At 40.4% G+C, this 12,261-nt stretch overlaps 1 protein-coding gene across 11 annotated transcripts in view; it reads left to right on the top strand.

Annotated features, from left to right (window-relative positions):
• Window positions 1-651: 651 nt before the first annotated feature.
• Window positions 652-12,261, top strand: part of ZNF280D (zinc finger protein 280D) — a 57,109-nt gene continuing 45,499 nt past the window's right edge. For 3 of the 11 annotated variants that reach the window (XR_012652816.1, XR_012652815.1, XM_075045356.1), the window contains exons 1-4: window positions 652-806; window positions 6,056-6,204; window positions 10,018-10,083; window positions 10,192-10,562. Coding sequence is in view for 9 of the 11 variants with exons in the window: in XM_075045356.1 (XP_074901457.1) it covers window positions 6,063-6,204; window positions 10,018-10,083; window positions 10,192-10,562 (579 nt within the window). In the remaining 2 variants the exon portion in view is untranslated. Of the gene's footprint in view, window positions 807-1,564; window positions 1,620-6,055; window positions 6,205-10,017; window positions 10,084-10,191; window positions 10,563-12,261 lie in introns of all 11 variants that reach the window. The other 8 variants (XM_075045350.1, XM_075045351.1, XM_075045352.1 and 5 more) reach the window with 6 other exon arrangements.

Here is a 12,261-nt window from a genome sequence, read left to right as displayed (position 1 = left end):
AATGGCTATGAAAACCCACGACGAAAACACAGACACACGACGAACCTCCAGTCCAAACAGCGTTCAGTCTAGTATCTTAGGCTCCACCTATTCCAGCAACGCACTCTGCGTTACATTCTCAGCTGTCCGTATTTAACGTCACCTCGGGCCTTTCCCTAGCTTTTGTTTGGCCCCACGGCTGTGCGGAGTCTACTGGTGCTTGTGATCGACTGTGCCGCAAAGGAAAGGCCTGACCGCCCGCCGTGGCCTACCGAGGGCCGCGCCCGCCGTCCCTGCACGCAGAAGGGACAGCTGCTCGCTCGCTCGGCAAGCGGGGCCTACTTACCGGGCACCGCTGAGGCGAATGTTGCTGGCGGGCCCCCTCCGCGCCCACGGGCGCCGCCGTGGACCTGGCGGCGTCACGGCCGGCCCTGTCAGCCCTCGCCCAGGCGGCGGCGGGCGGGCGGGGCCGGGCCGGGCCGGGCGGCTGGCGGAAGGGGCGCGAGGCCGGGCACATGGCGCGCGGCCCCGCCCCCGCGCGGCCCCGGCGCGGCCCCGCCCCGCGGCTGCCGGAAAGCAGGCGCCGCTGTGGGGCTGACCCGCGCTCTACCCGTCAGGCAGCGCGCCGGGCGCCGCGCGGCCGCCCCCACCTCCCTCCCTCCCTCCCTCCCTCCCCTCCTCCCTCCCCTGGCGGCGGCTGAGGTGGGGCGCCCCGTTTCGGCGATGTGAGGTGGCTCCGCCAGCGCGGCTGCCTCCCATCCCCCCCGCTAGCCCGGGAGGAAGGGAGCGGGGCGGCCTGCCGCAGGCCTCGCCGGACGCGCAGTACGGTAAGGGCAGCGCCTTCCTTCCCCTCGGCTCTCCCGGCCGGGGCGGCCTGCCGCCTCCCCGGGCGGAGGGAGCCGCCGCTCGGCGGGCGGGCGAGCGGGCCGCGGGGGGATTGTCGCCTGCGAGACCGACGCCATCTTAGGTCGGAGCGCGGCCTTGCACCCCCTCGCGTCTGTGGAGCGGGGACCCCGGGCCGTGAGGGCTTCCTTGACCCGCCCGCGGGGCCCCGCCGGGAAACGGGGGGCGGGGGGGGGTCCGCCCGGCAGGGGAGTCCCAGGCAGGGGAGTCCCAGGCAGGGCTCGCTTCGCCGTGCCTCCGCCGTCCAGGGGCTGGTCGCGGCTGGGGCCCCCGGCCTTTGGCAGCGGGTGCCGGCCTTGCCGCCGGGCCTCGTCCCCTCCCGCCGCGGCTGTGGTATGCGGGCCTCGTCCAAACCCGAACCTGCAGCCTCAGTCGAGTCCTTGCGGTCACCCGGCACGGGGGAGGCGGGACGCGGGGCGGTCAGGCTGCGGCAGAGGCGGCGGCGCCAGGGGCGCTGCGGGCGGAGCGGCAGCTGCTCGGCTGCCCTCGGGGACTTGGCTTCCTCCCGCGGCCTCGCACCCATCGCAGCTCGGGGGTGTGAACTTCTGAGCGGTTTGCAAAGGCGATATTGCCCTTCCCTAGGCGGAGCTTATGCTGTCTCGTGGCAGAGAGGGTAGTGTCGGCTGTTTAGGTTTGGTTTTGAGGGAGGTTGGTTTATACTTCGTGTTTTTAAAACTTTCAGGTTCAGTTTCAGCTCGGTCATCGGTTCTTCGCTGCTGAAACAAATGTAGCACTCGGTAAAAATACAGTTGCTCGCAGTCCTGATGAAGCTGTGGATTGCACGCTCTCCTACAACTAACATGGTGCAAAGTTATGTGCATGTATGAGAGGTCATCTGAAAAATACAGTCTGGGTGCTTACCCTATGATCTGTGTCGCGAGTAATGTAACTTCCCTGTGCATTTGGAGTGTAACTATTAAACGGGAGGAAGAAAATGCTCGAATAATTCACTGAAAATACTATTACGGAAAGATGACAAACAAGGCTAGTCTGAGAACTTTCTGGTTAACGTAGGCGCCCTCACTCTTTAAGCTCACTACAAATTTCGTACTACTGATTTGGTTTCAGTTATTTTAAGCCAATCCAAACAAGTATTGAGTATTGGAAAGCTCACTTGACCTTAAGAGCAGAACAGGTGAATTGCATCTAAAGTAGTAAATGGGTTTTCAGTAACTAAATCTTATTGCAGCTGCATTTGCCATTATTTTCTATAGTATTGATTTCTGTGTATCTTTAAGGTGCACTTCTACAGATCACTTCCTGCTGTTTTCACTACAGCTGTTACACTCTTGTTACATTTACTAATATTTGTATCATTTTTGTTGTTTCTGTGTGATTGCTTTTAAATCCTAACAGTAAAAAAAAAAAACAGGTTATAAATACAACTGGCTTTTTATAAAGTTGGGTATCTTTAAATGTAATTGCCACGATAAATAAAGATGTCCAGACTAGTGATTTTAAAACACTTATTTCATCAGAAGCTTATTGCACTTTTGTGCAAAGAGTTCAATTTTTTTTGTCCTGTATCACGTTTTTAGTTCATGGCTTGTCTAGTAACTGTAATAGTGTTCCATGGACTTGTTTTTGCAGGTTGTTGATTCTCTGCACCTGCCTAATGAACTTTCATGACTAGCCTTAGTTTTTGCTGGGCAGTTGCCTTTAAAAGCAATATCTTCATATAATCTAATGATATTTTTTGCATGTTTTAAAGAACTTTTTCACAATTTTGACACTTTTTAGCCTAGAACAATGGTTTAAACGCTTTCTTTGATTATATACTTATAGCATGTCATTGGAGTTTTGGACGTCTCAGGTCCATGGACTACCTTTAAAGAAATGTGTGTACGAATCTGTATATATGTTTATACTTATTAAAAAATGAGGAAAATAAAGTCTATAGTCAATAGGTTTACCTTTCTTATCCTGGCATCTGTACCTCCACGGGGAATTATTTGGGGAGAGGGGGGAAGGATTCACTGTTGGTTTTGGCTTTGAGAGCAACCACTAGCAGGATTCCTGGAATACATTTTCTACGTTAAAATAGTTAAAGCCGCCGAAAACTTGGAAGCTAGTTGTACTCTAAAAATGGATGTAGATGTTTCTTTTGGCAGTGGAGACCATTTGAGCAGTTCCTGCACACCTCCTGCAATCAAATCCATTCCCCCTTACTGCAACTTTGATTGCTCAGGCCACAGATTTTTTTTTTTTTGACCTCTCAGTTGTGCCAGTAAAACTGTTAGTGGGCCAGGTTATTTTTAACCTGCAGTGGTTCACGTCACGTAGTCCTGTGAAAAGTTGTACTAGCACAACTGAGGGAGCAGAGTGGGAACTCATTAGGCTGGCTTTCTTGCCAGGGAAAAAAGTTGGTGAAAGCTGGGCTTCAAATCGTAGCATTGAAATAAAAAAATCGGATTAAAAGATCTGAAATGATACTTGCCTTTTTAAAGCTGCCATACACTTTGAGTCACCTTTTGAGAATAACTAAATATGTACATCCTGATTCATAAAATGAAATGTCCGTAAGAGCTGCCACCAGTTGGTGTAATTTTCTAAAAGTCCATGCCTATGTTATGAAATTACTTTTAACTGTGTAAAAAAAAAAAAAGCTTCATTATAGCATAGCTGAGGTTTTCACATGTATGTTATTAGAATTCTGCTAACATATAGATTGCTAGTGCCTATTTGATGTTTTTAAATATAAATTGCATGTGCTTTCATTTGCATTCTCTGAGCACATTTTATAACTGATTATTTTTTTTCCTGAGGTCAAATAAAACTTTTTTTTTAAATAACTCACAACTCATACTTATGTTGTCAGTTCCATGAAAAAAGTTTCTGAAAATCATCTTTCATTTTGCCTTGAGGTCTAATAAACTTTGCCACTGTGTTAGTAAAGAAGAGGCGTTCTAAGGGATGTCCTTCTACAGAGGCGGGTCAGGCTTGATTCTCTTTCCAAGTCCTGGCACGTGGCCCCAGTTGTCTCTGTCAAGTGGAAACTGGCTTCAAACTCTTCCTTTTTTTTCCTGTGACAAGAATCTGGTTTAGTGTCTTACTCTCTTCTTTCCTAGCACCATGTTTAACTTCAGCACCCTGAGCTGATGGAGGAAGGAAGGAGTATAGCTTTGCTATTATCCCCATGACTTAGCATGTAACACCAGCAGCCCCATTCTCATGCACTTTAATGCAAGTAGGGGCACAATTCTGACTGCTCCCCTGTGATAAGCTATTGCACACTAATTATTTCTACAGTCCATCACCAAATCTAGCAGCTCGTTACTCCTATCCTGAAATTGTCTTCTCTTATTAGACAGTTTCTCACTGTGCCTGTGCTGAAGACTTCCATTTCAAACAGTGTTGATAGATAATGAGGGGTATTCTTAGTTTTGCATAATTATACTTTCAAAAAAGAAATGACCCAATGTTTAATATATATGTTGCTCTTGAAATATTTTTGGAAAGGAGAAAATAATGAGAAATTGTACAGAGAAATGTGTTGAATAAACACCCTTGTCATCTTACCAGATGAATAATTTAGTTTAAAATATCAGTTTATGATTATGAATCTAATCTTGATTTTGTCACCTTGTGTATAAGGTTTGATAGTCTTTAATGACATAATCATAATGTTAGTGCTGGTCTGATGCCCTGGCTATCAGGTTTAGGGAGTTAAACTGTAAGAGAACTATCACTGCATAATAGTGGGAAGTCAAGCTTCCTTAACTAGTTTGCTTTGTCAGGTAAGTGTTGCATCAGCGCAAGAACAAGAGAAGTATTGCTAATATTTTTTGTTGGCAGTAGCCTGGTAATAAGACTAGAAATATTCTTTTATTGATTGTGGCTTTCATGAAAGGAGATGTTGCTCGGATATTCTTCACTTTTTTGTCAAAACAGTCCAATGATTAATTGAATTTCATGTGCTTAACTGCTCATGAATTTCAAGGAATTCCTATATTGACTGGAGTTACTGTTGCGTTCCTCATGCAAAACTATATTGTTTCCCCTCCAATCTAACGAAAAATGGAGACATTGAATTTTATGATGCTCTGTGTCTTAGGCAAAGCAAACTGTTGTATTGGGATCCTGATCCTGGTTATAACTGAGACAGCCCTGTGGTTTTATGAAATTACTGGTTCTTACTGCAAATTGGATTATTGGTAGTGTGTGTAAAGAAAACGAAAAGTTTCATATTTTCTGTATTATTCAGAAATACTTTGAAGATTATGTTAGAGGATGTGAAAAGAAAGAAGAAAACTTCATTGGCCATAACCATTTATTTAAAAAAGCAAATAAACCCAGTTGTGATTAGAGGTGCTGATGTTAATGTGGTTAATTCCAAAAGCTACATATTTTCATTACTATTTTCATGCATTACTTTTTTCCCTTACTGCAAGAGCAAGTCTCCAAGCACAAGGGACTCAGTCTAATGAGATCTATGCAAAATTTTTATGAAGTCCAAATTGATAATTAAACCACTATGCAATGCTTTGTGGGTATGGTTTGGGGGTTTTGTTGTTGTGGTTTTTTTTGTTTTAGGGTTTTTTAGTGGGTGCTTTTTTTTTGATGTGTGGGTTTTGGGAAATTTTGTTTTGTTTTCATTGGGTTTTAAAGAAAATGTGACTATATGGGAAGCGCTGGCAAAACCTTACAAAACTTGTGGGACTGTGGTATGTTGTGGGTTTTGGTGGGGTTTGGGTTGTAGAGGGTTTTTTAGATGTAAAGAGAATAAAGCTGTAACTAGTGTTCCAATAACTCACTTGTGCCAGGTATATTACATGCTTCATAGTAGGGTCTTCACAATTCTTGTGAATCACTTAACCTGGAATAGGAGTATTCTTTAAAAGATACCTTTCACTGTGGTGTCAGAGGCTCCCTCTGATAGTTACTGATGGATTATACAAAAATAGCTTAAATTATGTGGAGGATACCTTTGCTCTTTTCTTATCTTTAATGGCAAAGATGAGAATTCAAGTAATTATCAGAAAGGTGATGTGGTGTTGATCTTTGAAGATCACCTATATCAGATCAGGTTCAGCCTGTATAGAACATGGTGGGGGAGCAGGTGAGAAAGACTATTCTATGGGAATTATTGTCAAGTGCAGTATGAACAGTGGAACATTTGTTTCATGAAAGTGCTGAATGTTTTGGTATGTGTGTTTTGTTTTTTACTGTCTAGTCTCAAGATGGCAGAATTATTTATGGAATGTGAAGAAGAGGAGCTAGAACCGTGGCAAAAGAGAGTGAAAGAAGTGGAGGAGGATGATGATGATGATGATGAGCCAATCTTTGTTGGGGAAATCTCAAGCTCGAAGCCAGCTAGTACATGTAAGATAACATTTTCCATAATTCAAAACAGGTATTTCAAGGTAAAAGACTTTAAACTTACTTTTAAAATACAGAATTTTTAGCAGTAATACTTAAGAAGTTCTACATCTTAAAGCTGTTTTTTAGGTCGCTGTCATACTTAAAATTGGAATTCTTAAGAAATTCTGTCCTAAAACCCAGGTTACACACAGCTCTGTCTACCTCTAATCTTAAATCTCTAAAGTCAGAACAAGGATGTTTGAAGGTTTTAGCATTAACAATATGGTTAAAAATCCAATATATACAATACTGAAACCATGCATGCAATTGCTCTCAATATAGCTGATATTTAGTTAGATACTTGGAATTGTCTCCTACTAAAGGAATGTGCATGAATTTAAGTCTTCATGTTATGGTCCCTCTTTTTTCTTCACCCCACATTTCGTGTGTTGGTGGACATCATTCTAACAAAACCAAGGTAACTGTCTTAAGTGTCTATAATAAAAGCACAATCAGGAAAAGCGATTAATGTGAAAATAGTAGAAGCCTCTCTGTTAAGTAAGAGATTTTTTTTAATTAATAAATTCATTCATCCCCTGTAAAATAAAGAGGTTTTTTCATCGAGTTCTGTAGTTTTCTCCTAGTGCAGGGAGTGAGGTTAGGTGGTTGTGATGACAGCAGATGTGTCAGGATTCCATGTTTGTCCTGTGCTTGGGCTTTAGCAGGTAAGTAAAGGAGAACATTATTTTTGTTATTTAAATTAATTTTAGTAATAAAACTTTGATTTCTGTGTGTGGCCATCTTGTAATCAATTGTTCAGAGGTTTGACCTAAGGTTTCTCTAGCTATTGAATACACAAGACTGCCTGGTAAGGTTTAATGCTTTCAGTTTCTGCCTCATCTCTGCTATGCTTGTATCCAGGATTTCTATAGTCATTTTCTGAAGGTGTATAGTTTGCAGTGAAGCATCTCAAGACAAAATGTTAAACTAGGCTCTCTGTCACACTCTGCTGCATGGACTTTGGAGCTATTATTAGCTGTTCAGTCATTTTAGTTCACAATACTTTCATCTTGCATCTGAACTCTACTTTGTTACTTACTGGGATAGTAAGTCTAATGCTTCTTAAACTAGCTTAAAAAAGTGGAAAATTGTTTTACATATTAAAGAAATAATGAAGCTGACGTTAAAGTTCTCCCACCCAAAGATAGTTCTTAAGGTTTAATCTTTTTGAATATTTTAAAATTATTCTAAATCCTCTTGAAAATTTGAAGAATATTTTAAAATTACTCCAAGAAGTTTTCTGCAGTTACAAACTTCTAGAAGGACTGAAAAATACCCTTACTGTTTTCTGAAAGGTCCAGAGACCTCTGGATTGCTGTTGGTCATTGGCAGTAGGTCATGGCATAGAACAACTGTTAAGGCAGTAGGGATACATTGGAACAACAAATATGCCAAGTTTCATTGCAGTCATTGTAGTCTCAAGATTTTTTTGTAGTCTTAAAGGATAGAAATAGTTCAGGTGAAAACCGTAGTTGTGATATGATTCAGCACTTCAAGAACTCAGGTAAAAGAGACTTAAAACGTATGCATCTTATTCTAGTGCTGTCCATACTCGGTCCTGACACAAGTAAAATCACTTATGGTATAACTTTTTACTTTATCTCTTTTCCTTCCCTTTCCTCAACTTTTCTCTTTGTAATCTTCTACTTCACTATCAAAAACAGCTATGGAAGAATGACCTCAGTTCTTCTCTGGCTTGTAAGTAGTACTACCTGGCACTAGTCAGGCTTCAGTTTGTTATTGGTGATAGGCAAGACACAATGAACTCAACTTCGCTTATCACTGTTGTTTAGTTTTTACCTGAGAATTCCTGTGTGATCAGATGAAAAATTAGATGACAAATGGAGACTCACTAGTAGTTCTTAATTTTTCTGAAAGGTATATTTTCTGCAATACATAGCAATTTTTTTAACCTTTTCCTGACAATGCAATTATCAGTTTTTATACAGACTGGTGTGGAAAACTTGAAGGAAATAGTTAAAATCCCAACTTTGACCTGCTGGCACAGTGTCATGTATGATAAAGTGTCTCTTCTCATGTACTGAAGGATTAGTTTGACTGGGATGAAAAGTAATTCACACTTTGCTCCCTTTACCATTTCCTGCAACTGCTCATTTTCCCTATAGTTACTGCTCATTTTCCTTGTTTCCTTTTTCATAATGATAAATTTGTTGCTACTTTAAAATGTTGTTCTGCATGTTAGCTTTCTTATACTTCAGTGTTATTAAACAGGACAAATAACACTGATGGGGGAAGGGAAAGGGCATATCAAGTCTATGATTAATTAGTTGTCATGTAAATCTAGCTTATAATTTCACTGACTTCCTGAAATGTTATTTTTAAAAAATATACCTTTAAAAATATACAGTAAAATCTACCTTTGTATTTTAGGATATGAATTGTGTGCATATCAGACTGTCTGAAGCTGAATGTGCTTTTTGAGACAACTTTTAGGATAGCTTTTTTTTTTGTAGGTAGATGAAGGTTTTAGTTTCATTTCACTCTGGAATTCAAATGTGAGGTATAGATTTATTAACAAACACAAAAAAAGTATGTATTCAGCTAAATTCTGAATTAAGTTAATGCTTGCTCACAGTTACTGTTGTGTTGAAGTAAAACTAGTATTACTATTACAGGACAAAATTTTGTCATATCTTAAAAAATGGGAACCTGTTTGGATCTGTTTGTTGCAGCTGCTTTTTTATTGGTATGTTCTAAATGCTGGTGACAGGCTGAAAGCTGTGATCTTCTGAGCTCTACTGCTATTAGATTTATCAGCCTGAGTAGTATATACTGATGAGCCATTGCTGGTGGAAACAGCCTTAAGGTTGTAGAACACAATGTGTAGATAGTCTAAGATCTATTGTTTGAGATCCTGATGTGATTTTACCCAGGTTTGAGAATGTACTTTAAACCTTGTTGGTTAGATATTGGAGAGGATCAATCTGATTTCATATGCATATTTTCATATGTCAGAGCAAGAAACTTGACAGCAACACCAACGGAATTGAGAATCTGGCGGTAGGAAAATGTTTTGATTTGATGAATATTTTCATAACATTCTGGAATCATGCGAAGCCCCAGACTAAGACATAAAAAGCTGGGAAATATTGGTGGCATTAGTTAAGGAGTAAACATCAAAGCTAAGAAATTCCATGTGTTTCTGATGAGCTAGAACTCTGGTCATAGACTGCCATGTAGGATATGTAAGAAAATCAGTCCTCTTGTAATGCAGTTCCAGCACAACTCCTTTGATTGCTGGTCTGTTGATTTTTCTTTCACATTGGAAAATGGAGATGTCTAAAAACAAGTTTGTAAGTGCTGTATTTTCCTGTAATACAAAAGCAAATTGTGTAGTTACCGGTTTAGAGAAAATGCTTCCTTTAGTTTAGAGCAGTTCTAGTACTTGGGGAATTTATTATGTACATGAGAAACAGAAGTGAATAAATGCATTATAATCAGCAAAGCTAAATATTTATGAAGTGTTCTTTTTTTTATTTGCACTCTTACTTGTGTGTTAATCTATCTGTGAGAAAATAAAAACTGAGATTCTTAAGTGAACTAGCTTAACCTAAGAGAAGGGGAGTAGAAGAATGCATCTTAATTTGTACAAATGACACTTTGTTTTGCCAGGTATTTTTTTAAAAAATTATATTCTAATTTATAAGTCAAATCATAATTGGCTTAATTAGTGGATAGGAATGCTACTTTTAATTTGAAAAGCAATTAAGCTATTAATTTAACTGCAATTAAGATAAATGTAACTTTTGACAGATATATTGAACAGAGTCAACCTCAGCTCATCACGAAGGGGGATACAGAATGGTGCACCCAGTAGAGGTACTTTATTGTCCTAATATGGTAATTAAAAACAAAAAATCCACAACACTTATGAAACATCTGACTGCAAAATTATATAAAGATAACTTTGGAATCCTTTGTAAACAGGTACAGTTGCTACATTCAAGCCTGACAGTCACCATTATGCGACACCTGCCTCCAGCCCCAGTGCCATGCCTGTTTCATCAGTCTTTCAGTCTGTATCCAGACCTACAGCTAGCTCTGTAGCAGTTCAGCCATTGTCTATACCAGTGAATGTTTCAGGAACTTCACAAACACTGCAGAGACCAGTTGCTGGATGTTTATCAACACAACAGATGCCTGGGTCAAGTTCTGGAATATCACAGCCTGTTAGCAGACCTGTAACCATTCCAGTGACAACACAACCAGTATCAAGAAATATCACGGTTCCGGTAGTGGCTCAACCTGTATCCAGGCCAGTGACTACTGTAACAGCACAGCCTGTAATACTCAATCAGGTAAATTTTTATTCCCTCAAACTGTAAAATACTCAGGTGCAATTACTTGTGAATAAATTAATGAGGAACATACTGACTCAGTCTAGTAATTTGAAGACCTGGACTAGATTATAGACTAGCATTATGTAAACTGTAAAGATTCTAGGACCATAACCTTGCACTAGTGAATTAAAATACATGTTTGAAAATACTGATTTGCAAGGCTCAAAGATGATAGCTTTAGTAACAGTGGAATTGTTGCAGTTGTTGAATGAAAATCTTAGGCATCAGAGAAATCAGTACCATTTAGGTTATGTTGTTTATGTTATGTGGAGAAATGAAGGAAATTCTTATTCTCTAAATTTTGCAGATTTTGCTCAGAGACGGTTCCTCCATATTGATAAATTAATCTCACTTTTTAATAGCTTGCATTTGGTGTTTAAAGTAACTTTGTGGTTTTCTGACCTGATTTTTATAGTGCCTCTCTTGGGATTTTCACTTCTTAAGCTTTTCGGTTCATATGGCAGTTGTAATGAAACAGTAGTATGGTAAGGAGGACTTAAGCAACCAAAAGTTGCAGGGTCAGTAGATGAAACAGTTTGATGACATACTTATTTTGTTTTAAAAGCCCAAGGGAATTATGCACATACATCATGTATCATAGATCTTCCCGGATTGCTACAGAACCTCAGAATGATAACTTTAGGGAGTCAAGTTAGATGCTGGTTTTGTTGCCTTAACTGTTGGACATTTGTGAGAGATAAAGAATGAAGATTAAAATTTCATATTTTTATGAGGTAAACTATGATGAGATACCTGTATTGAAAATAATTTAAGCTGAAACTGTTTAGACAATGTGCCTATAGTATTAGCTACTACTGTCAGGTTAAAATGAATGAAGCCTGACAGTAGGCACCATCTCCACTGTCCCTGCAAATATATACACCTGCGGTTGTCCCAGCTGTCAGTCTTTTGGTATAAATAAAAATCATGCAGCCTAATGTATTCTGCAATTGCTGAACAGGGCAATCAGTCTGAATGAACATAGTTAATAAGGCCATTAAAACATGAGAACTAGGTGGTGTTCTTAAGACTTGTGGCTAAAGCACTGCTGATGGGGGGCTGTATTTTAAGAAAAATAATGCAATGTAGTCATTGCCTATCAACTGGGTAACTGAATCTCTGGCAGATTCATTAGGGAAGAACTCATACCTTCCAATTTTGAGCCTTCAGCAGTTGATTGTTAGTTTGCAGAGAGAAATTGTGGACATGTCTAGTGAAGCGGGTTAGCTAAATCAGTCTGTCACTGTTTCTAAGAAGGCCTAAAAAATGATGTAATCAAAAGTCCAGGTATCAGTAGGATATCTAGGTTGCCTCTGGAGTCCTCTTAAATCTATCTTTGTAAAGCAAGACAGATTAATACAGAAAGGTCTGCTACTTTACATGTTTCAAGTCTGTGAATTTTATTTTTATAAATGTTTACTTATGACATAGTATGCTTTATTAAATCCTTCAAAGGAGTGCTAGGGTATCTTGCAGAATCTTTACTGCAAAAGAAAGCCCCCTCCTTTACTTCCCTCGCACATAGATGCTCATGTTTTTATTCTACTAGATAAAGCTGCTAGTGGCCTCTACATTGTTTTTGTTAGAAAACCTTAGGGTAAACAGACCTAGAAAAGCTGAACATCTCTAAAAGGTGTAAGCAAGCAGGACATAACTC

Source organism: Buteo buteo, chromosome 13, assembly GCF_964188355.1.
Source record: "Buteo buteo chromosome 13, bButBut1.hap1.1, whole genome shotgun sequence".
In the NCBI taxonomy this organism is placed as follows: Eukaryota; Metazoa; Chordata; class Aves; order Accipitriformes; family Accipitridae; genus Buteo; species Buteo buteo.
The sequence above is the reverse complement of the archived record's forward strand: the minus strand, read 5'-3'. Positions and strand labels throughout refer to the sequence as shown.